This window comes from Pituophis catenifer, unplaced genomic scaffold (genome assembly GCF_029215685.1).
Source record: "Pituophis catenifer annectens isolate HBS135680 unplaced genomic scaffold, rPitCat1.0.hap2 SCAF_3, whole genome shotgun sequence".
In the NCBI taxonomy this organism is placed as follows: Eukaryota; Metazoa; Chordata; class Lepidosauria; order Squamata; family Colubridae; genus Pituophis; species Pituophis catenifer.
Window position 1 is genome coordinate 152,698,284 of NW_027256883.1, and position 24,839 is coordinate 152,723,122.

The 24,839-nt window shown below is 39.2% G+C and overlaps 1 protein-coding gene across 1 annotated transcript in view; it reads left to right on the forward strand.

Annotated features, from left to right (window-relative positions):
* The window catches only part of GLIS1 (GLIS family zinc finger 1), a 235,176-nt gene that overhangs the window by 72,254 nt on the left and 138,083 nt on the right, over positions 1 to 24,839 (forward strand). The window contains exon 2 of the mRNA XM_070939534.1: positions 16,752 to 16,947. Coding sequence (XP_070795635.1) covers positions 16,752 to 16,947 — 196 coding nt within the window. The remainder of the gene's footprint in view (positions 1 to 16,751; positions 16,948 to 24,839) is intronic.

The window sequence follows — 24,839 nt, forward strand, 5'->3', positions numbered from 1 at the left end:
AGCTCACAGCACAACTGTTATAGTACTGAGATTTTGTAATAGAAACTGGCTAACAATGAGAACTATCGCAAAAACATTCAAAGAATGCCAGTCTCTTTTATGCGTAATATATCATTTCCAAATTTTATTGGAGCATTAGAAACTTTTATCTTCATCTGAGCTTCAATTGGATTTCATAAGAAAAACAAAATATTGAAGTCCATTCAAACACATAAATAGTTGACAAGGTGGCAATTAAGGGAAAAGTGTACACTGTGAAGAAAAATTGTTTTTATTCATCATTGCTTCCTTTTCTGAGAGCTTTGTATTAACTTATTATATTTAGTATGGGGAAAAAATGCCCTCCTCTAGTCCAAAAGAAATTTATTCCCATTAAAGGTAACATTTAATGCACACCAACCAAAGGTGTTAGTGCAGGAAACTGACTAGTCGAATTTTGTAGGCACACTGTGTGTGACTTAAGCATTCTGTGTGTAATGTTTTTAATCACATAGCTTGTACACAACATACATAGAATGCATTTGAGAGGCATAAACAATAAAAACAATCCCATCCTTATTTACATACTTGTAATCAGTGGTGGGTTGCTCCCGGTTCGGACCAGTTCGCAAGAACCAGTGGTAAAACCGGTGGGAGGCCCCGCACACTGCCCCGGATGTTATCATCAGCGATCTGTGCACGTAAGTGAGCGTGCGTGTGCGATCCCGTTGCGAACCAGTAGTAAAGGTAAGTAGAACCCACCCCTGCTTGTAATATTGTGACATAGTAAGAGAAGAAGCAATGGATGAATGAATGAATATGGCTCTGAGAACAGGACTAAATCAAAACAAAATAGCTCTTCTGCATCATTTATCACCTGAACGAGATTTTACTTTTATTAATTTACTGTGGCTTATGAGCCTCTTTATACTGAACTCGGGCAACTTGTTATAAATGAGTTGAGTTGCAGAAAGTTAATCTTTCCATTTTTAACTGTACCCAGATTCTCACTGGTTGTTATATTTTCAGACAGTTGATTTATTCCTTTATCAAACATAATAATGTTCTTTAGCGATGTGATGTTTGAAAATAAATGATGACAGCTAGAAATGGCTACTTAGTTCAGAAGATGACTTGGAATTTTTTAATGTAAATATCCAGGGTGTATTGTTGGTACCTACCATAATGCCCAAAAATTTGTCAGAATTGTCTGAAGGTGTTTCAAAAGTTTGTTGGAAATGTAATTGTAAAAACATTTTCTCTTTGTTGGACTTACGATAAAGCAAAGAAATATTGGGGCCAAATTTTGTCTTAATTTAGAAGATTCTTAAAACAAATTCAAAACTGAAACCAGAAGTTTTCCTTTTAGGGATGTTGGATAAAGAGTCTGAAAGAAAGAGCTTTGTAATTATAAAAGTTGATAGCAGTAAGAATCATGCGCAGAAATTATGCGCAGAAATGGAAAGACAAGTCATACCCACAATAGAAGAATGGATAGAAAAAGTGATGGAGGTAGCGGAGACGGCAAAGCCAACTGTTTTAATTAAAGAGAAGAACATATCCTGTTTTGTTTCCATTTGCAAACCACTTCTGGACTTCATGCTTGGAACAGATAAAATTCAAATTTTGATCTTAGGTTTTGATGACTAGGTCAACTTTGTGACTATAGAAATGGTTTGCATTCAACAGAAAGTTGAGGCTGTAATTGTACTTCGTTTTCTACTGTACAGAAAAGAGTCAGACGTCATCACTTTTTTTTCCTTTTCCTTTTGCATTCCTTTCCTCTTTTACTTCTTATATTTATTTCTATTTGTATTTTATATTACAATAAACATTATAAAAATGCAAAAAAAATGTCTAGGGTAAGTCAAGGATAGATCCAGCTATTGCACGCATATCAAGCAGAAAATTATGTTAAATTGCAAAATAATCTCTGAGTAACTTCTCATTAAGTGAAAAGGTAATTAATCTTTTTTGATATAACTTTTATTTAAATTTGTCCTATATTTGAATATTGCAGTTCAGCTCGTCTTGAGTTCAGCGTATCCCAATGCTACAGAGTTCGCTTAAACATGTTGGGCTGAAGTCCCTAACAGAGAACAAACCAATTTCAGAACATGAGGTATTAGAAATGATTTGCTGAGGTTTCTCACATTTCCTTAGAGTGCTAGTTAGAATCTTCTGGCAATTGGGATTGAGGTATCAACAATGTTAAATTTCACTTTATTACAATAAATTACTCTCTTTTAGAAAACGTGTCATTTGTCTACATCGATGTAATATGATATTAGTTCATATGTTACGTTTTAATTGCAATGAGACTTATTCATAAGATGAGACTTCATTCATAAGAACATCTTCATTTGGATTTGATGTGTTTGTATTAAAATGATATGCTGATAATGTTAATAATTATTCTAAAAGTGAAGTAGTATAGGACTGTGAATAAAGCTGTAATCATATAGATAGACTTTGATTTTTTAATACTTGGAATTTATTTTGCAAGAAAGCATGTATAGACTTGTATGGCTTAGAATCATTATCTGCATTAAGATTGCAGAAATGTAGAGCCAAGAACTCTTGATTTTTAGTTCTGTTTTAAGATGATGACCATTTATTTAACCTTTTCTAATCCTATAATATATTTTGAAATGGTATAGTCACACAATATTTCTACATCTGTGTGCACCATACAATTTCAGAGTGCCCTGCATTGTGTTTTATTTTTAAAAAATGTAGGCCTGTTTTCCTTGGTGTTATCAAATATTCCTGTGATACTCAGATCTGTGGGCCAAGCAGTTGCAAATTACCATATTTTTCGCACTATAAGATGCACCAGACCATAAGATGCACATTAGCTTTAGAGAAAGAAGAAAAAAAATCTTCCTCTGCCTCCCAGCATCCATCCGATATTTGTCTGGCTAGCGTCCTTGCAGCAAACAGCCTGGTCAGCTTCAGCATATTATTGCAGCCCCAGCACATGGCTTATTAGGATTCCGCTCTGTTGTGTCCGCCACCAGTCAACTGAGCTGAGCTGCTGCCACTGCCGGAAAACACTGGAGCCTTTACTGCCAAGCAGCTGATTGGCAGTTGGATCGGACTCCTGGAATATAGCTGATCAGCTGTTCTAGGCAATGGGGATCGCTGCCACCTATAGCTGCCTATCACTGCTGCCTATTGCCATGGCAATCAGTGGTGATTGGTGGCGGCAATTGGTGGCGATTCCCCCATCTAGAATAGCTGATTGGCGGTATTCCAGGAGGCCGATCCAACGACCAATCAGTTGCTCGGTAGCGAAGGCTCCAGCGTTTCCCGCCGCTGCCGCTGGCAGTGACAAGCAGTGGCAGTGAACACCCCCACCGCACCAACCCCCTCCCTCCACCGTAATATTCACTCTATAAGTCGCACTTTTTGGGGGGGAAACTGTGTCTTATAGTGCGAAAAATATGGTAATTGCATATAATCAAGAGATCCTTACCAGGCAGCAATTGAAAGGAAGAGAAGGGACCCATTTTCCTACTCGCCGTTCAGACACTCCTCATTCTGGGTTATGATCACTCCCATTTGCACAGCTGAGTGTCAATCAAATCCCTCTGGAGCTGCATCCTCCTCACTTCCTGCTTCCTCCTCAGACTTTTTCACTCAGCCATTGCAATAGCATCGAGTGTCTGTTCTCTTGATTGCATTTCGTGCTTTATTTAGTTATTTCCTTTCTGAATTGGCTAAATATTAGTTATTTATTGTTTAAAGGTGCTGCGCTTCTTTTGCCTTCGTTTGGAGAAGGTTGAAGCGCGTAGCGGCGGTTCGGGGCTCCGGCCGCCGCTTGCGGCTTGGCTTGGCTGGCGCTTTATTTCTAACGTTTTTCCCGCCGTTTGCAGCCATTGCCGCCATTTTGCTGCCAGTCACTTTGCGAGGCTCCGGTTTGCCTTAGTGGCCATTGGATCGAGCGGCTTGAGTCCCTGCCGGCTGGCATACTCATCAGCTGCCTTTGAATATTGTGACTGCTTTTTTGCTGCAGCTTCAGTCCGGCCGCAGGCGCTGTGTTTCGCCTGGCTTAGGACTTCTGGAAATTCCCCTCGCGGGCCGCCATTTTGAGCCCTGATCATCGGCTCCGTTTTTGGATCTCCGTGGCCATAGCGACCTGGGCTTTGGTTTCCAGGGTCGCTAGGTTGCTGGCAGGTGGGGACGCTGTCCTGATCGTACCTGCAATTAACAACGGCCTGCAGAGGGGTGCCTGAAAGTTCAGGGAAGTACACTTTGCTTAAATTAATTTACATTTTTATTTAAAAAAAAAAAAAAAAGGGGGGGCTGTTGCCTTGTTATATTGATAAACTGGTTGTGTTTGTACATATTTATTGCATTTATTACAATTAAAAGATAAAAAAAAAATACAAAAAATATAAAAAAAATAATAATATAATAATAACAGAGCATATAGATATATATATTACAATTATATTGCTAATATTCAATCATATATATAGAATTGATAAGTTCTATTTACAATTAATTCATTCATTAATTAATAATTCATTGGGGTGATTAATCATGGATGACAGGGAGGAAGGTGCCCTTTCCTCTGATATGGACAGGAGTCTCTCTCCCTCCCCAGTACCTTCCCCTAGGCAGCTCAGGGGGAAGAAATCTAAGGCTTCCAAGCAGACAAAGTCCTCCAAATCTGCCACAGCAGATAAAGATGCCCAAAGGAGGCATAAAGCACTAGAAAAGCAGTTTGCTAAGGCTAGGCAACGGGCCCAGGACCCTGGTCAAGGACCAATTCCTGAAGGCTTGAGCCATGAGGTGACCTGTGAGCCCTCGGCCTCTCATAATGTAGAATTGTTGGTCAGTGGTCTGAGGGAGGATGACCCATCTACCTCTCAGGAGGCTCCAATGTCTGCGACTAATCAGTCAAGGGCCAGTGTTAGGTCCCGCTCCTCTAGTTTTGCAAGCCATTTTTCTCAAGCTTCTAGGCCAGGCCCTGAAGCTACTTTTACACCCACTGCAGCAGGCCTCCGCCCTGAAGCGGGCCCAGGGGTTCCTCAGCCTGTGGATTTTCAGTCCTTTTTTACTCAGGCCATGTCCCATATGTATCAAATGGGGTTGCAACAAGCCTCTGGTGCCTTCCCTGCTCCTACGTGCCCTACCACTTCGGCCTTTTCCATGCATCCCCCTGGTGCACAACATCAGCAGAGATCTGTTGACTGTAGCCTTGTGCCTGAATCAGCCCGGGAGGACGATTTCCTGGAAGATTTTGAGATGTCGGAGGATGAAGAAGAGATTCAGGACAAGCCGGCATTTCCAGGTCTATTTAAGCCTTCATTGTTTCGCTCTCTCCTACGCAAGGCGAAAGCTGCCACTAATATGGATTCCACACCTCTTCAGGGCTCCTCTTCTTCTAATCCATCTGGTCCCAACAGTAACCTGTTCAATCTACCTCAACCTGATGAGGACTTTGTTCCCTGTCCGGATCTTTTCTGCCAGGTTGTTCAAAAGCCTTGGGACCGCCCCGCCTCGTTGTCGGGTCCGAATTCATTTGATCGAAAGCTCTATGCCTCGGCCCCTGCGCTGGATGCCCTCCTGCAGTTACCTTCGATTGATGATCCGGTGGCGAGTCTTACATCGTCTTCCATCCTGGTAGGTGAGGCCGGGGATGGTCTCAAGTTTGAGGACAAACGAGCCGAAATGGGGTTTCGCAAAACACACCAAGCGGCGGCTTGGGCCATTCGTGCTGCAACCTCCTCATCATTCTTTAATCGGGCATCGCTGGTGTGGTTGCGTCAATTGAAGGACAGGCTTCCCCCTGAGGACGCACGATTACAGCAGGACCTGGCCAAACTGGTCGCAGCTGCTGAATATTCGGCTGACGCGTCCTTAGACGCAGCTAAGTTTGCTTCCAGGGCCTTAGCTTCGACTGTATCTTCAAGACGTCTCTTGTGGCTCCGTAACTGGAGAGCTGACGCCAAGTCCAAGTGGCGCTTGACTGCTGCCCCGTACAAAGGCCCTGCCTTATTTGGCTCATCCCTGGACTCTGTGCTGGTCGAGAATAGGGATAAGAAGAAGGTGTTACCCACGTCCTTCCGACGTCAGGACAGGCGCTATGTACCTTATAATCGACAGCCCTTTCGACAGGAGCAGGGCGCCGGGGGCGCCTCTTACTACAGATCTTCGCAGTCTCAGTACCAACCAACTTCGGACAGGGCGCCCTTTCGTGACCGCGGTCGCCGACAATCCAACTTCAGGCGACCTTTCAGACAGTCAGCGGGCCGTTTTTCCAGGCGCGGTAAGTGACTCACCGCCTCTGGTCCCAATCGGGGGCAGGCTCCAGGCATTCTCTCACCTGTGGCCATCTACCACCTCGGATGCCTGGATTGTCCAAACTGTCACCGAAGGGTTACGTTTGGAATTCACCACCATGCCACAGGACTTTTACCTTCAATGCCCTTGGCCACTTCAGCCGGAGAAGCGGTCTCTTCTGTTGCTCGAAATCCAACATTTGTGGCAAATCCAGGCCATAGAACAGGTTCCATTGCATCAACTCAAAACCGGCTTTTATTCAACACTATTCCTGGTGCCGAAATCCTCGGGCGACTGGAGAGGCATTTTGAACCTTCGACGTCTCAATCAACACATCTTGTACCGTCGGTTCAAGATGCATTCTCTCAAGTCTCTGCTGGGTTGCATTCGTCCGGGAGATCTGATGCAATCTGTAGATCTAAAGGAAGCGTACCTGCACGTCCCTATTCATCAGTCGCACAGGAAGTTCCTCCGGTTTGCGTTTGGAGACCACCATTTTCAATATCGGGCGATGCCTTTTGGCCTTTCGTCCGCTCCGAGGACGTTTACAAAGTTGCTAGCGGCAGTAGCGGCGTCGCTCAGAAAGATTCCTGTTCGTCTGGCGTGCTACCTCGACGACATTTTGATCCTGTCGTCTTCTCCCGAACAGGCGACCCAGGACCGGGAGCTAGTACTTCAGTCCCTTCAAAACCACGGGTTCACTTTGAACCTTGCCAAAAGCCATCTTGTTCCCACATCGAGTATCCTACATCTCGGAGCAACAATAGATTCGACGCTGTGTGTGGTCTCCCTATCTCCCGACAGACAAGCCAGCATTCGGGAACTGACATCTCAAGTCTTACTACACCGGACTGTGACCTTGCTGTCTCTCTCCCAGCTTCTGGGGAAGTTGATATCTTGCTTAGACATTGTTCCGTGGGCACGTTTCCATCTTTGTCGCCTCCAATGGTTCCTACTCCCTTACCAGAGACAAGGTCGAGCGGAGTCTCTTCTCAAGGTAAAGGTTCCAGCTCCAGTTCGCCTTTCCCTGAGGTGGTGGCTATCTCCAGCCCTCAACAAGGGTTCTCCCTTTCTCGAACCAGCTCGGATGGTGTTGACCACGGACGCAAGTCTGCGAGGCTGGGGGGCTCACCTCGACCGTCAGCTAGCCCAAGGTGCCTGGTCATCGGCGGAAAAACTGCACAATATAAATTGGCTAGAGCTCAGAGCGGTCCGTCTCGCCCTGATACACTTCAAACGCCTTGTATATCGCCAGGACCTTCTGATTCTAACGGACAATGTGGCCACCAAGGCCCATATCAACAAACAAGGGGGGACCCGCTCCTGGGCACTGATGCAGGAGACGGAGCGTCTTCTGTCATGGGCAGAGCTCCACCTCTCGTCGATAAAAGCCGAACACATCTCGGGGACTCTCAATCGAGAAGCAGATTGGCTCAGCAGAGACCAAATAGATCATGCCGAGTGGAGGTTGGACCCCGGCTTGTTCCAGGACCTGTCCAGGAGGTTCGGCCTTCCCCTAGTGGACCTGTTTGCGACGGCAAAGAACACCCAATTGCCGAGATTCTTTTCCCGCTATCCATGTCCAGCAGCGGAGGGGCTGGATGCTCTTCGGAGTCAGTGGCCCAGGGGCCTTCTTTATGCCTTCCCTCCCCTTCCTGTCATCCCAAAGGTAGTGCGGAAGGTCATTCACGAACGGGCGAACCTTCTGCTAGTTGCACCGTATTGGCCCCGTCGAGAGTGGTTCGCCGATCTCAAGAACTTGTCAGTCGAACCACCGTGGAGGATTCCACCCGACAAGATAGTACTAACTCAAGGAGCCATCCGTCATCCGGAACCAGAATGGCTTCGATTAGCCGTGTGGCATTTGAGCGCATAAAGCTCATTAAGGACAATTTGTCTGCCGATGTTATCTCCATTATTCAGGCAGCTCGAAGGCCATCAACAATTCGTATTTATAATGCCTCATGGACTGCCTTCACGAGATGGTGCGGAGATCATCACGTAGACCCCACAACTGCTTCTGTTCCGGACATTCTGTGTTTTCTGCATGCGGGTTTCTCCAAGGGCTTGGCCCCCGCGACTCTACGCCGACAGGTGGCGGCTCTAGCCACTGTCCTGTCAGGAGAATCTCGTGTTCCTTTGTCTCAGGACCCCAGGATCCGTTCCTTCCTCCAAGGGGTCTCAAATTTGCGGCCTCCGCCGATTCATCGCTACCCCACTTGGGACCTTACCTTGGTGTTGCAGGCCTTGACGGGTCCACCGTTCGAACCCATCGCTTCGTCCAGTCTACGCCACTTGTCTTTGAAGATGGCCTTTTTGTTAGCAATAACTTCGGCGCGCAGAGTATCCGAAATTGCTGCCTTGTCCATGAGAAGTGATCTCTGCATCTTCTATCCTGACCGGGTTGTTCTACGCCTCGACCCGGCTTTTGTTCCTAAAGTGAATACTCGTTTTCATCGAGCCCAAGAACTCGTTTTGCCTAACTTTTGCCCGAACCCGCGTCATCCTGCTGAGAAGCGGTGGCATACTCTAGATGTGAGACGGGCATTGAGAAGATATCTTAAAAGGACTGCCCCTTTTCGAAAGACTGAGGCTCTGTTGGTGTCCTTCCTTCCCTCTTCCCTGGGTCAGAAGGTTTCTTCAACTACAGTAGGAAGGTGGCTCAAAGCCTGTATTTCTAAGGCATATGACTTAAGAGAGGCCCCTGTCCCAGGTGGTATATTGCCCCATTCTACCCGTAGCGCCGCAACCTCTGCGGCTTGGGCTACCCAGGCTTCGGTAGATGATATTTGCCGGGCGGCCACATGGTCTTCCCTTTCATCCTTTGTAAGTCACTATAGGCTGGATAAGTTTGCTTCTGCAGATGCTGCCTTTGGCAGAAGGGTATTACAGGCTGTAATCTCTCCACAAGGCCAGTCTACGGCTTAATTCCCTCCCTTCCTTCTAACTTGGGTATATCCCAGAATGAGGAGTGTCTGAACGGCGAGTAGGAAAATGGTCGTTGCTTACCTGAACGACCCTTTTATACTCGACGTTCAGACACTCCGTCCCTCCCTTTCTTGGCCGTGCCTGGCTTTGGTGGAGCTACAGAGGGAGCTCTGTAGCTGTCTGCTTCCTGTGTGTCTACCTGATGGAGTTTCTAATGGTCGATCCTGCTGCTATTGAGCCAAGTTGTCTTCGTGAAAAGTCTGAGGAGGAAGCAGGAAGTGAGGAGGATGCAGCTCCAGAGGGATTTGATTGACACTCAGCTGTGCAAATGGGAGTGATCATAACCCAGAATGAGGAGTGTCTGAACGTCGAGTATAAAAGGGTCGTTCAGGTAAGCAACGACCATTTCCCATTTGGCAGTATTTAATAGGACTGCTCTGCTTCATTTTTGCTGCACAATGCTTCCCCAGAAAATCTTATTATCAGTTCAGTGCATAAACATATGGAACCATGTTTTCTCCAGAGCAGGTTTGTTCCCTGCCTTACCTTTATTTCTTGTTATATTTATTGTATGGAATAACTTATTACCTCTGATTGAGTCCCTCTGAATATTGTATTTTCTCTACTTACTCTTCCTTTGGATTCTGCTGATTGAGTCTACACTAGGGGACTCCAAACTTGACAGTGCAGCTGGCTGAGGAATTCTGGGAGCTGAAGTCTACAAGTCTTAAAATTGCCAAGTTTGGAAATCCCTGGTCTATACCATTATAGTGTCTGGTGGTTTATTGGTGTGGTGTGGGGTGATTATCCATTGAAATGTTTCTTAGCATGGAAGCAGCCAACAATAGGGATTAATGGAAAGTGGCCTCCACATAATTGCAATTCACTTCTATTCCTAATTCTAGAATCTAGGAGTTGAGAGGTATAATCAGAGGTCTGCTCTTCCTCCAAATATATGACTAGAATATTGTTTCCAGTTGTTCAGCAGACATTAATGAACAGCCCCCTTTCCTGCGAGAGAACTGTTGTATAGCGAGAGAACAATTGGATGTCATTTTCTTTAGAAAGAACAGTGTTCTTACCATTCTTTGGCAGTAATTTCAAAGTGAAACTTGTCTTCTTTTTTCTGCTCAGTGTCAGAATATGCTCAGAGAAGTATCACAAAAGAGAGGTTCTGCTTCTTTCAACTTCTTTTTCTTCTACATTTTAAAGATATGGCCTTGTCTATGCATCACAGTTTCCTGTCTGTGTCAGGGCTTGGGGTGGTTTTCCAACATCTGTAGTGGCTGTGTCTATGTGACTTCTCTGCATGATAAGTAATGTTCTTGTATGATAGTAACAATTTTTTGTGTCTGTAAGGCTGCAACCACTACCTGGAAACTACATTTTAAAAAAAGTTATAATTCTTAATTTAACAAACTAGTATCAGAAATCCAAAGATGTTTTTCCAAGAGGCAACTGGAATTTCTGCTTTTTCTTTGAAGACATTTCGCTTCTCATCCAAGAAGCTTCTTTAGCTTCTTCAGAAATGAAATGTCTTCAAAGAAAAACCAGAAAGTCCAGTTTCTTGAAAAAGCAGCTTTGGGACAACCATGACGTAGATGACTGAGAATCTCCATAGACATTTACCTATGCGCTTTGGGATGAACACCCTTTGAATGATGCAGGAGTATGAACGTAATATTAGAATCATTTCAGATACATAAATTAGGGACAATTCATTCTAAAAAATGGGATTTGGATCCAAGTTGTAATAATGGAATTTGGACCACATCTAAATGTTTATCAATGATATGGGTAGCTGGCTAAAGATATTGTATCAGTTCTCGAAGCAGGATAGTAACATGTACTCTGCACACTCAATTTGGTATTCATTGCATGCAATGTTAGCCAAGTTATTCTGGCTGCCAAGGATGGAATTTTCTAGCCATACAAAAGTGCAATAAATTAAATAATGTACAGCTAAATGATCTGATGTTTAAGGAGACTGTCTCACTTTGTTCAATAAAACCAACTCTAGATGACCAGATTATTCCCTATTGCTATACAGGTATGTCACATATAATTCCATCAATTGTTCCTTCTTTCTATACTCACAGTAGCAGCTTTTCTGGAACACCCGAAGTTTGTAGAAATACTTATGGTACTTCAGATAGAAGGGGTTACATGTCCAGATGATCTCAGCCAACATGATCAGTGATGATGTGTACTGCCATCTTGGTATTAAAAAAAAAAGTTTAAGTGACTTTGGTTCTGTATGTTCAAGTTTGGAAGTGCTAAAGGTTATTAATTTCTTAATTCTTTTATTTTAAGGTTTATTGCTCACTTTTCTAGATAGATGTGCCAATTTAAGTTGAGGAAAGGCATGTTGCAGGGGGGAAAGGAACTCATTTTGATTGTGATGGGTGTTTTGTTGACTAAATGACATATTGTACAGCATGATATATGCAAAGCCTAGAGCTTTGAAAAATTAACAAACTAATAAAACAAAATACTGGATTTTACAGTCAAGTACTGAACAACTTATTTAATTTTTTTCTGAATTATTACATAGTAATTAGTGATGCTTAATTTAAAATCTTGAATAGCAGAAAATTAACACGCACACAAAAATAATTTTATCAAAGTATTTAATAAACATAGTAAAAACTAATAAAAACTAAACTAAAAAAAGTTCAGACTGCAGAAAAAAGTAATAGAAAAAATAATACAGTAAATAAAAAGAAAAATATACAAAGAAATGCTGTTCATAACAAGTATGAACAATTTTAGTAACTTATCATTTTCTCTTAAATTTTAATAACATATCACCTTCTCTTAAAATACAACAAATTATTCTGGATAGAATAATTTCAGCTCCAGTATTCATCATATCGCCATTCACCATATTCTTGATCTTACCATAGTGCTGTCTCTTCTCCTTCAGAGATGTCTAGTTTGTCATGAATTCTCACTGAAAGTCATTAATTAATTCACAGACAAATGATTTCATTGATGATGAGACAAGATTAATTGCAGACATGGATCACCACATCGCAGAATAGTTGCATCTGTAAAAATGGTGTTTGATGTCCACATTGAAAATATTATTTAGTTATTTATTTTTTTCCCCTTCTTCCACCAAAATCTATACAAAGACTCATTCTTCATCGAAATATTGCCAACTTGTTTGCTCCTTTTTATATCATAAACTCAAAAATGGTGGTTACTCAAACAGATTTGTATTTATCATCACTGTTATTTAAATTTAGCATTTTATACAGCACTGTTGCCTCCCGTAAAAGAAATCTCTTATCCCATCTCACCAGTTTTTATTTTAATACGTTGAAAGGCTGTGTGTGTATCCAGCTCTGTGGTGTACACAACTTATGACTTCATCCCAAAGTAGCTATTCACCTATCCTAACTAGCCTGCATTATCTGCATGGTTTATAAACAGTCCTACTGCAAAACAGTCTTTTTTTAAGAAAGGAAAATTTCATTTTCTGTTAGACTAATAAACAGGTACTTGTCTGTTGTGGAAAGACAAACTGGAAATGTAAGAGCAAGACAGGTGCTGATTGCTCTGATGGATGATTTGATTTATTTCAAATCAGTCTCATGTAGAGCCTCGTTCTGAAAGGATACGTCACTGTTAGCTGCCAGTTAAAAAGTAGCTATCTTTAGACATGTTGTAGGTGCATTGTGTATGATGTCTCAAAATAGTAAGAATAAGCAAATGACTTAATATGGCAGATGCCACAAAAGCCACAAAGCTCTAGGGATAGTTCAGTGTGTTAGGCAAATATTTCAAACCCATCTTTGTTTGGAATGTGAGTCATTAGTTTTAAGTGACATTCATTACCACTATTTGTTCATTGTTCTTAATTGGGCAAATTCCTAAAATAGAACTCTGTTTGAATTGATTGCCCTTTCCATCCAGCCTTTGCAAGTTCACTGTAAAGTTCCATTGATGAATTTTTTTTTTTTTGCACTTCGACACATTTATTGGATTGCTGATTTTAATCTTCGTGTAATTGAGGGTCTTAAACCCAGGGTATAATCCATTTGGTAATATTATTAAAATCATGCTAATTTACCTATTATATAATTAGGGAACTGGGTAGCATTTGAGAATAAGTAATTGGGGTTTAATTTAATAGAGTACAGTGAATTTTGATTTTGAGTATTCGTTTCAAGTATTACATTTATATGTACAAGAAAGAAATTATTATCTGAAAATTAAAAAAAAAACTTCACTTAAATTTGCTACATATATTTAGAAAAGATATATAGATCAGGGCTGTCAAACTCGCGGCCGAGATGCGTCATGCATTGGTCATGCCCACGACCAGTTTAGTGAAGGGGAAAAAAGTCCCGATATGTCACGTGATGCTGCCATGATGCCGTGAGTTTGACACTCCTGATATACTGTAGATATTTCTTGAATTACTATTGTAATGGAACCTGCCCTTTATAAGCGTAAGTTGTGATGTTCATGAATCGGTTCATCCATATGATGATCTGATTTTACAATTTTTTTGTGTGGTGTCCATTAAGCAAATGCAGCAGCTGTTAAGTAAATGCTGCTTTTCAGCAAAACTGCAGTATGTGGTCACATGTGGTTATATGACTGTGCGGTGCTGCAAATGGTTGCATGTACTTGCTGACTGCCTGAAATGTAGTCATGTGACCTCATGAACTTTGAATCTGGGTTGTAAGTATTCTCTAGGGAGGTCCATCATAGTTTTGACTGGTTGCTAAGCAACCGGTTATAAATTGAGGACTACCTAGAAACACCACCATTAGCTATTCAATGCTGATTAGACTTAATCAAGAATTTGACATTATGTCCCTAGGAAACTATAGTATATTAGCAATGATAAAGTCAGAATTCAAAATCAATAGTGAGACTGACAATGCAAAGTCTCTGTAACCTTCCATTTCTGTGTGGAATATCTTATATTCACAAGAAGGAAAACAATTCATATTTTATACCTTTATACATCTAAGACATATATATTGGAAATGTGAACACCAAGAGGGAACTTTATCATGCTTAGTGGACATACAGAACAGCTAAATTTTTTAATTCAAATATGTATATTAACTTAGAATGTCTTAAAGATTAATGTACAGTTGACACTAGAGATGCTCCTTTTGGGCCTAGCAGTCCCAAAAGCTCATGGAAAAAAACTCATGGAAGTTCATTTCTGTATATGACAACAGCAGTGAAACTTTTATATGTATAACGATGGAAAGATTTGACACTACTTACAATGAAAGAATGAATGTTGAAGTTGAAGGAGCTGACTGAGATGACAAAATTGACAGTTTTGATTAGAAAAAAGACATTGATTAATTTTAAGGCTGATTGGAAAACCCCTTTGGACTTTTTGCATGAAAACAGAAAAAATGAAATTATAAAGTGGATGTAATGATTATAACAAATGGTAGACAATAGAAAAATGAAAGTTATGTGATGTCTGCTGTAAAAGAAAATCAGAAGTCATTTCCTTGTATTACTTTTTCTTTCTGCACTTTTGCCCTTAATTTTTTATTCTTTGTTTCTTTCTTTCCTTTTTTATTTTAATGATTAGTTTGGGTTAGCTTTATTTCTTTATTTGAAAATCTAATAAAGTTACTTAAGCAAAAAAAGAAAATTCCTCGTTACTCCAATAGAATAGAATTAGTATAGAACAATGATGGCTAACCTTTTTGCAGTCGCGTGCCAAAAGCAGGGGGAGCGCCTGAAGGGTCACGCAGGTGTGTGCCCACACCCATAATTCAATACACCCCCCATGCATGTGCGTGCGACACCACTGCTCCGGCACTCCCCCGGTTTTTGGCATGCAACGGCAAAAAGGTTACCAGTAGGCCTGTTTTCCGCACTCTCCAGGCTCCAGAGGTTTTCTTGGAGTCTGGGGAGGGTGAAAACGGCCTCCCCCAGCCTCCCGGAGGCTGGAAATGGCTGTTTCCCAACTTCGGTGGGCCCGGAAGGTCCGAAAATCAGCTGGCCAGTGCACGCATGTGTGCTGGAGCTGAATTAGGGCAACGCTCACGTGCCCACAGATATGGCTCCACGTGCCACCTGTGGCACAGGTGCCATAGGTTCTCCATCACGGGTATAGAACATATAGAATAAATTCTATATAAATTGATAAGTCAAAAGAACAATTTGATTTTGCTAATATCTAAAAACTAACATTAATATAAAATTGGGATTTTCTTCAAATAGAATCGAATATTGGATTAGAATTCTTTTCTATATGTTATTGTGTCATTCCAAGCCTATAATAAATATTGAGTTAGTACACGTTTTAGTTTAAAAGCTCTCTTGAAATTTTTAAAATAAGAAACCTAGCTCCAAAGCTGTACAATTCCCCACATCATTTGTAGCTGTGATTAAGAGACTTACTATTATTAACCTGTAAACAAAATTGTTGTTTAAATCATAAAATAGTTTAAGTTGACTTTATTTTTTCTTAATTAGTTTTCTTCTAATTAATATTGGTATAAACTAAATATATTGAAATCCTTTTTAAAAATACAGTTTGCCTTTTTAGTCAGAATTTTTTTCCATTATTAGAGCTTCCATATTGTAAACCGTTCTTAATAAACTAACATATAGGTAACATGATAGTATTTTATTTTTATTCTTTTATTCTTTTACTTCTGCTGTGTTTATATCCCTTTCACTTTTCTTCCTTTTTATTATTGTAAACCACCTTGAGTAATCCCACAGTGATATTGTCAGGAAGTAAATTTAACAAATAAATATTATTTTAACAAATAAATACTAATAAAGAGACTTGAATATTACTATAAGGGTAATTGTCAGATTCTAAAATCATCATTATCCTTAGGTCCTGTGCAGAATACATTAAGCAGCAAGTGAAATTCTAAAATACTTTGGGATTTGTAGAACAAAATAGAGCTGGAAGGGACCTTGGAGGTCTTCTAGTCCAGCCCCCTGCTCTGGCAGGACACCCTATACCATTTCAACTTTTGATTTGAACTTTCAGTCCTCTTTTCTTCTATGCAAGAACCACAGAGATGGTGAAGATGCTGTCACTTTCTGAGGTTAGTTTGTTGGGCCCAAAGGACAAGGGATTTTAGGCATTGGGAATTTCTTTCAATCTTTATTCTTACTACTTTAGAGAAATAATCAAGATTTTTAATTTCAGTAGGGTCTTTTGCATTAATTGATACCTGATTTGGATTGTTTCCATAAAATGTTTATGCTTTTAATTTTTACTGTTAGTTGTCTGGGTAAAAACAGTTCAAAATAAAACAAAAAACATTGGTGCATAGTAGTATGCTCATTCCTTTTGAAAAGAATCCTGTTAAAGATATAATGCTATCTGGAAAAAGCAATAATAATCATTCAGGTTAGATAACTCTTTTAGAACTGAATCACAATTAATGTGGAATTTTTTGTTTTGTCTCCTGATTTCATTAAACCAGTTGTCAAAAGCAGATGGAATATGGTAGAGAGAAACCATGAGATCTTCAACTCTCTCAGTAAAGAGTTCATTACTTATTTTTCTCTTTCACTTCTTCTTTTAACAGTGAATGGTGACTACACCCATTGTAATTTAATCTCTGAGAATAACGTGGTGGACATGGAGATGACAAATAGTTTGGGGCCTGTGTGTAGGCAGAACCTGATTTCCCACTCAGGAAACTCATTTGCCCGAGAACACCTGTTGCCGTGTGAAAGACTCCTCCAAGTTAGTCAGCTGAACATGTCTTGTGCAGATACCAGGTATTGTTTTCAGCTTTGTTTTTCTTACGTGCACAACCATTTTTGAAGTTGTGACAGTTCTCCACTGAATATGGTTCCACATTTGCATATTGTGCCTTCACCAGCCTTTCAGTCTGTTACAGTTACACCTTATACTTCAAGCACTTTGTTGCTGCAGTATAGTTCAACAGAATGTTAGAATAATTAAATAAATAATTATCTATTTAATGATTAATTATTTAATTAATAAATAATTATTTAATTAATAATTAATTATTTAATTATTAATTATTTAATTAATAATTAATTAAATAATATAAATAATTCAACAGAATGTTAGAATAATTAATTAAATAATTATTTATTTAATAATTATTAATTATTTAATAATTAAGTATTTAATTAATAATTATTTAATAACTATTAAATAATAAACAAACAAACAAACAAACAAAATGTTAGAATAATAATAATACTAGAAGAACATGGATGATTTAGCCGCAATCCAAAAGGAAAGTAATCCTTTCTTAACTGTGATAATTGGCACCTGCAACTCTGTTGTTAAACAATATGATTGTAAACCACAATGTCATGTGACTGTGCTGACATGATGGCAGTTGTGGCAATGTACTTATGTTTGTTATGTGAATTTCATGCAGTTCATATGGACACCATTTGCAATTTCTTGCTAGCTTCTCCATTGACATTGTCTGTCAGAAGTTAACAGTGAAGGTTGCAAATGATGACTGAAGCTGCAATTGTCATAATTATGAGCCAATTGCAGAGCACCCAAATGTGATCATATGACAAAAGGGACATGTTGACCGCAACTATGAAGACCTGTCATAAGTGTCCCTTGTTCAGGACCCTTGTAACTTTGACAGTCACTGAATGAGTAGTTAGCCAAGAACAACTTGCACTTTAAAGAGAACAGATTCAGTTCTTTGCCAAATAAAATTTCCCTATCATGCCACCTCTAATTCAAAATTCCTAATTAAAGTAGTAACCTACATCCCAGAACAATCTTCTCTATTATCATAGAAACATAGGGCTGGAAGAGACCTTGGAGATTTTGTAGTCCAACCTTCTGCCCAGGGCAAATTGGTATCAGGTAGGAACTAAACCATATTTTGTTTTGGCTTACTGTGTTTTGTGAAGGAAGCCATTTTGATAAATTCCATGAGCCGTGAACAAATTGTTGCACATTTCCATTTCTTTTGATTTTTGTAATTTAGGTCTTTAATTCTGGAAAACAGTTCTGCTGTGCTTTAGCAATGGTCCTTCCTATATTTGAACAATACCATGATATTTCAAATTAATTAATTTCGTTCATTGCTATAGTATCTGGTATGGTTTCCTAAAACTAAATTAATATTGGCTAATCACTGGTTAAGATAGTAACTTACTTAATGTAGAGATAAAACTTCCCTCTCTTTTAACTTTGTCTCTTTATGTAATATAATACATTTTGTGGGGGTGTCTCTTGAGCCTTATGAGGGGAGCTAGAATATCTTTCACATTTTTCTCCAGAGTTGAGTACAGCTTATATAGACATGATTTCTATGTATTCAAATTGATCTCTTAACCTTTCCCATAAGCTATGGTGGATGAGGAGAAAGAAATTATGTTGGTAATCTGGGTTAAAATAAATCATCTACTTAAATTTAAAGTGGATTAGAGGCTTAGTTTCAAGTACCAGAAAGTAGATATTTCCAAGCTACAACATGAAAGGAAAAAAGGCAAAGCAGTATCTTCTGTAAGATGATACAACAGTATAGTGTCTTGTTAATAGGATATTAGTGCTTTTAAGAGAAGGAATAAAAGCCACCAAACAGGCTTCTAAATGTAGCAGGATAAAAATTATCCTCTTAGGAGATAATGGCAATTGTATTTTTGGAGATCAGGATGGGCAAGGTTTGTTTGAGTAAGAGTATGTCTTTATCATTACTTAGCAGAATAGCTGCACTTCAAATGACTGTACCATAAAATCCTACTTTTATATAGAGATTCCCAATTGTTTTGCCTATTACTTGATTCTGAATATAAAGCAGGATTTATGGTGCGGGTGGGTCAAAATCTGCAAGATGGTTACACGCGTCTACAAAAGGAGCAAAATTTTCTCCCTTTGAATTGCTTTTGAATGACAAAATTTGCCAAGTAATTCTACTATAGGTTTATTTTTCCAAATGATAAATTGTTGCAGTGCAATAAATTATCTTTTAATGTTAACTGCCAGATTGAAATAGAAATATAATACATCTTTTAGCTCAGTGGCATAGCATTTCAAAATATAAGAAACAGTTTTACAATTATAAACTCCTTCATATACGTTTTTGAATTACTATTTTAATGTTTTTTTTTGTATTACTGTTCCATAAAATATTTTTTTTTATTTTAAGTTTTATTGATGCATTTTATTGATAAAAACTATAAACTTCCACATTTTTGTGATTATTGACTAACAAATTTGGTCATTTTAATCTGATAATATCAGTGGCAGATTTATTTTCAGATCAATTTTATTTAAGAAATTGAAACAACTCTTTTAAAACTAGTGTTGTAAAATAACATTTTTATCAGGTTTTCAGTCAAGCTGCTTCCTTAGTAGATAGGGAATTTCTACTGAAACAGAAATGTGCTACAAATAAAAAATATACCTCCAGTATTTATCACGTTTGTGGAAATACACTTGTAAGATTTGGCCTTCATATTCTGTAGCTCATGGCCTCCATATCTAATTTGGAGGATTCCCTCAGCTCTCTAGGCCAGTTTTTGTGGCCATGTTGAAGACTGTGAGAGGAAATGGCCTCCTCTCTGTCCACTGACAGATACCCTTCTTTTATTGGGAGTGATTAATTGGATAAACACCAAGCCTTTTTTTTTAAAAAACCCAAATCTTGAAATATTTTGTTTCTTTGAAAATGTGAACAGTAGTGGACAAAAGCCCTTCAAAACTTCAGCTTTTATCTGGAATGCTGTCTAATGCTAGTTTTTACAGGCCCAGCATGAGACAGCAAGGATTTTAATTCAGTCATGGAAGCTTTGCTGTTTTTAATTTTATTATATATGTTAACTCCATCTTGACCTTGTTAGGAATCCACATGGTTACTACTAACAAGCTGGTTTTATTCTGTCATTGACGACAATTATGATGCAAAGATAATTGGGGTTGGAGCAAACAAAAGGAGGAAGAGAAGACCGGGCTTAGATCTTTTCAGGAGCTTTTTGAAAAATCCATAATGAGGAAATGACAGATGTCTGTATTCAGGGGATCATAGTATTCCCTTATGAAATATGAACTCCTTACAACTCTGTTTCAGAGAAGATTCCCAGAACAACACAGGATTATATGCCACAGAACATGAAAGAGATGCTATTGTGATATAAAGCAGCAGGTGACTGAAATAATTCCTTTTACTCCTGAAACCTGCCCTAGGTTCTGTAGCTTTGCCATTTTCTCAGTAACTGAATAGTGAATATATATCAGTTCGTTGATCTCGTCATTAGTTTGCCTGCTTCTGGCATCACAGGCACTATGGTGACCCAGTGATCAGCATTCCCCTTCTTTCCCCATTGTGTTTTAAGCATTTCCCTCAGAACTATTCCCTTCCTCCTCCTCCTCCTCCTTTTGAGAGCCATTTCTGCTTCTAACTGCAAATGTTTTTTCCCCCCAACTCATTTTCTTGGGGGGGGGGGAGAGAGAGAGAGAGAGAGAGAGAGAGAGAGAGAGAGAGAGAGAAAGAGAAAGAGAAATGTGAATGTATTAACCATAATTCTGGAGAAATTCCTGAAACTAAATGAATGATCAGGGTTTTTTTACAGGTCAGATGTTCATTGTTATTCAGCTCCTTAAGAAGCCTTTATATGATAGCCTCCAGTTAAGTTATAAAAGCATTGGTTTAAGCTCTTCTTTTTCTTTGCTAAAATCTGTCCAAGATTTCAGATTCCTTTAAAGGCAAAATTAACCATCCAACACTCAAGGAACATGTTTCCCATCAAAATCTTTCTCTCCCAGTCCAAAAGTTCTGATTTATCAACCATCACTACCACGTTTTCTAGGAGGCTCCAGTTGCTTCAGAAGTCAGTGCTTCTACTTTGTCTTTCATAGCACAAATGAGTTGTACAGCTGTAATAGCTTCCTTATTTATTACTGTATTCAAACTCTCTAAAGTAAGTGATTGTTTGATAAGGAAGCCCAAGTTATTATTATGGTAGGTTTCTCAAGGGATGTCTCCATTGCAAGCTGAAAGAAACTGCAAATTAATTGGGCTTCAAGTCAACATAAATTTGTTATTAGAGGTCATAGTTATATTAAAAGAGGGTCATATCACTGATTCTTTCAGTTTAATTCAGTCTGCAGGTAGTCCTTGATTTACGACCACAATTGAGCCCAAAATTTATGTTGCTATAAGTGAAACATTTGTTAAGTGAGCTTCGCCCATATTACGACCTTTTGACCACAGTTGTTAAGTGAATCATTGCAGTTGTTAATAACATAGTTTATAAGTGAATCTGGATTTCCTATTGACTTTGCTTGTCAGAAGGTCGTAAAAGGTGATCTCATGACCCTGGGACACTGCAACCATCATAAGTACGAGTCAGTTGCTAAGCTTCTGAATTTTAATCACGTGACCAAGGGGATGCTGTAACAGTGTGAAAAACAGTAATAAGTCACTTTTTTCAGTGCTGTAACTTTGAATGGCCACTAAATGAACTGTTGTAAGTAGAGGATTATCTGTATAATGTTCTTATGAATTCACAGTGTGGCTAGTTAACAAACCAGACTTCACAAAGTGAAATTCAAGAAGTAATTGATGGCTGAATGTGACTTGTGATCTATACTTGTAATTGATAGCCTCAGCCTAATTTCATCACTTGTGTTTAGAGTTTTAGAAAGCTTCTGGAAACATGACTGCACCCGGCATTCCTAGATAATGCTGATAATATGGTTGTGGCTTGGCAAAACATCTAATAAACACTGTCTAGTGCTGAAATAACCACCTTTTTTCTAATATGGATCCAAGGAACACATTAATGTCTTTGTGTTTTATACTAGTTTGATATAATTTTTCTGTTTAGGCTTTCCCTTGATGATTGATTAACAAAATCTTAAGTGTATAAAAATACTCTAGATTATCTCGTAGTAGCAATATATTACTAGGAATATATAACATCAATACCAGCAGTGCTTTTCATTAATATTGAAAGCACAATTTTAGTGCTGGTTTCTTTAGGGACCAACTTGTGCACTATCTCCCTACAACTCATAGTAAATGGAGACAAATGAATCCATCCTCTTTACATTGTACTTGTTACTTCCGTTTGGGTACAATCATTTTATCTGTCAGTTTGTCCGATTATTTCTGTCAGCCTGCCTAACACTTCCTACCCTATGAAATCCAACACTGCATATGTGTTGGAAAATATTCTTACGCTGCATGCTAAAATGAAACCAAATCTGCAACAAAGTTAATCAGTCGAAGAAAAATGTAAGTGCACTTCAATTGTGTAAAATACCTTGAAACTTGATCTGATGGTAGCCGATCCAGGTCTTGAAATTTGTTTTTCCCAAATGGCACTTAAATGGCAAATGTTAGGCCAGCACACTGCTTTGGATTCAAAGGCCCAAAGAGACTGCAAAGGGCAGCTGCATGACCCTGGAAAAAGATGTACTGTAGCTGCTTTAAGGAGCTGCAGACGGTTCTGGAACACTCCAAAGTATCTTTTTGCCTTGGAGTCTTAAGCACTACATAGCTGTAGTAAATTTCTCTAGAATAGACAAAGGAGAGAAAGATGTTGACATTTTCTGTCATTTTTCACATTGCCTTATGTTAAACAAAACCCTTAAGCTGTTTTCTTTAGCCTATTTCCTTGGAGTTGAAATTATCTAAAAGTGAGTGAGTGAGCTATAAGGACCATATTTATAGTGATGTCATATATGGATTGACATCTTTTCCCATTCCCCATATCTCTGCTTTAAACACGCTTTTTAAGTATTTAGTAGAGTAGAATGCTCTATCTTAGGTAGAATTGCCAACAATTTCATGAAATATTTTGCTGTCTTTTTTTTTTTTTTGCTTGAAATTTCAAGATGTAGAATTCACTAGTGCTTGTTAATAAAGAATGCTAGCAGAGTTTTTGATTGGTTACATTTAGCTTCAAGCCAAAAGCCATTACAAACGAAAAAATAATGGAGTTGTGTTAATGCCTGTTACTAGCTATTTTTGGGGAGAGGTGGATTCTTAAAAATTTAGTGTATAATTACTTTATAAATAAATTCAAGAAAATGTCCTGTCAGAGATTAAAAACAAACATATATGGTTGCTACTATTGTCATCATCCCTTAAATTTATAGCTCATTCAGAATTTAAGATTTGCAATAGAGAAGAAGAAATGAAATAATTTGAATACCTGATAAGTATACTTTGCTGTGCTTGTTTGACCATTCCTGGAAATTTCTTCTGACCATTCCAGAGAATTTCTATTACTGGTATTTATCTTTATTTATTTATTTATTTATTTATTTTTCAGATTTCTATACCGCCCTTCTCCTTTCGGACTCAGGGTGGTGAACAGCCAAAGTAAAACACTTTATACACAAAAGTTAAAATAGATTTAAAATAATTAAATAATTTGGCCCATAATTTAAAACATTTCAATTTAAAACCAATTTCAAATTTTAAAAACCTATCATAAAGTCAGGACAGCCCGGCTAACTGAAAGAAGTAGGTTTTAAGGGCCCGACGAAAAGTCCGGAGGTCTGGGATCACTCGTATCTCTGGGGGTAGATTGTTCCAGAGGGTAGGTGCCACCACAGAGAAGGCTCTCCCCCTGGGGGTCGCCAGCCAACATTGTCTGGCCGACGGCACCCTGAGGAGGCCCTCTCTGTGGGAGCGAACTGGCCGGTGGGAGGCAATTGGTGGCAGAAGATGGTCCCGTAAGTACCCCGGCCCTAAGCCATGGAGCGCTTTAAAGGTGATCACCAACACCTTGAAGTGCACCCGGAAGTCCACCGGAAGCCAGTGCAGCTTGCGCAGGAGAGGAGTCACATGGGAGCGCCCCGTTGCTCCCATAATCCTCCGCGCGGCTGCATTCTGCACCAGTTGGAGCCTCCGGGTGCACCCCAAGGGGAGCCCCATGTAGAGAGTGTTACAATAGTCCAGACGAGAAGTGACAAGTGCTTGAGTGACTGTGTGTAGGAAGTCCCGATCCAGAAAAGGGCGCAATCTTTGAACTCTAGAAGAAGGAAAACCTCTAAAAAAATTATTTGGTGTATATTGTAGCCAGAAAAAAATGGATGTTACTAATAAAATCATCTATTTTTCCTAAGCACATTATTTGTAACATTTATTAGTAACATCCATTTTTTTCTGGCTACAATATACACCAAATAATTTTTTTAGAGGTTTTCCTTCTTCTAGAGTTCAAAGAAAAAAACCTTTTTCCTTTTCTCATTCCTTCTTAATTTAAGAATAGTATTCCACATATACAGTAGCTGTTTATTCTCTTTTTCTATAGAAAATTCAGTTGTAGTCGTAAATCAAGGACTACCTGCATGTTGCAAAACATGATGTCCATAAATCTTGATTAATCTAGAAAATTTACATTCTCAAGTTAAACAATTGTTTGCTTTATTGTTGCTCTAATGAGAATCATAAGACTTTTAGGAAAGGTTCACTAGTAACACTTATTTGTTTATGTCTATTGTGCTTTCATTCTTTTCACTGCCTCCCCATAATCTCTCACAAAAGGTGTCTGGGTTTGTATCATATAATCATGGGGTTAGGAGGAGTCTTAAGGAACTATCCAAACAAGTGTTTTTCAAACTTGGCAGTTTAAGATATGTGGACTTCAACTCCCAGAATACCTTAGCCAGCAAGAGTTGAAATCTCATCTTACACATCTTAATGTCA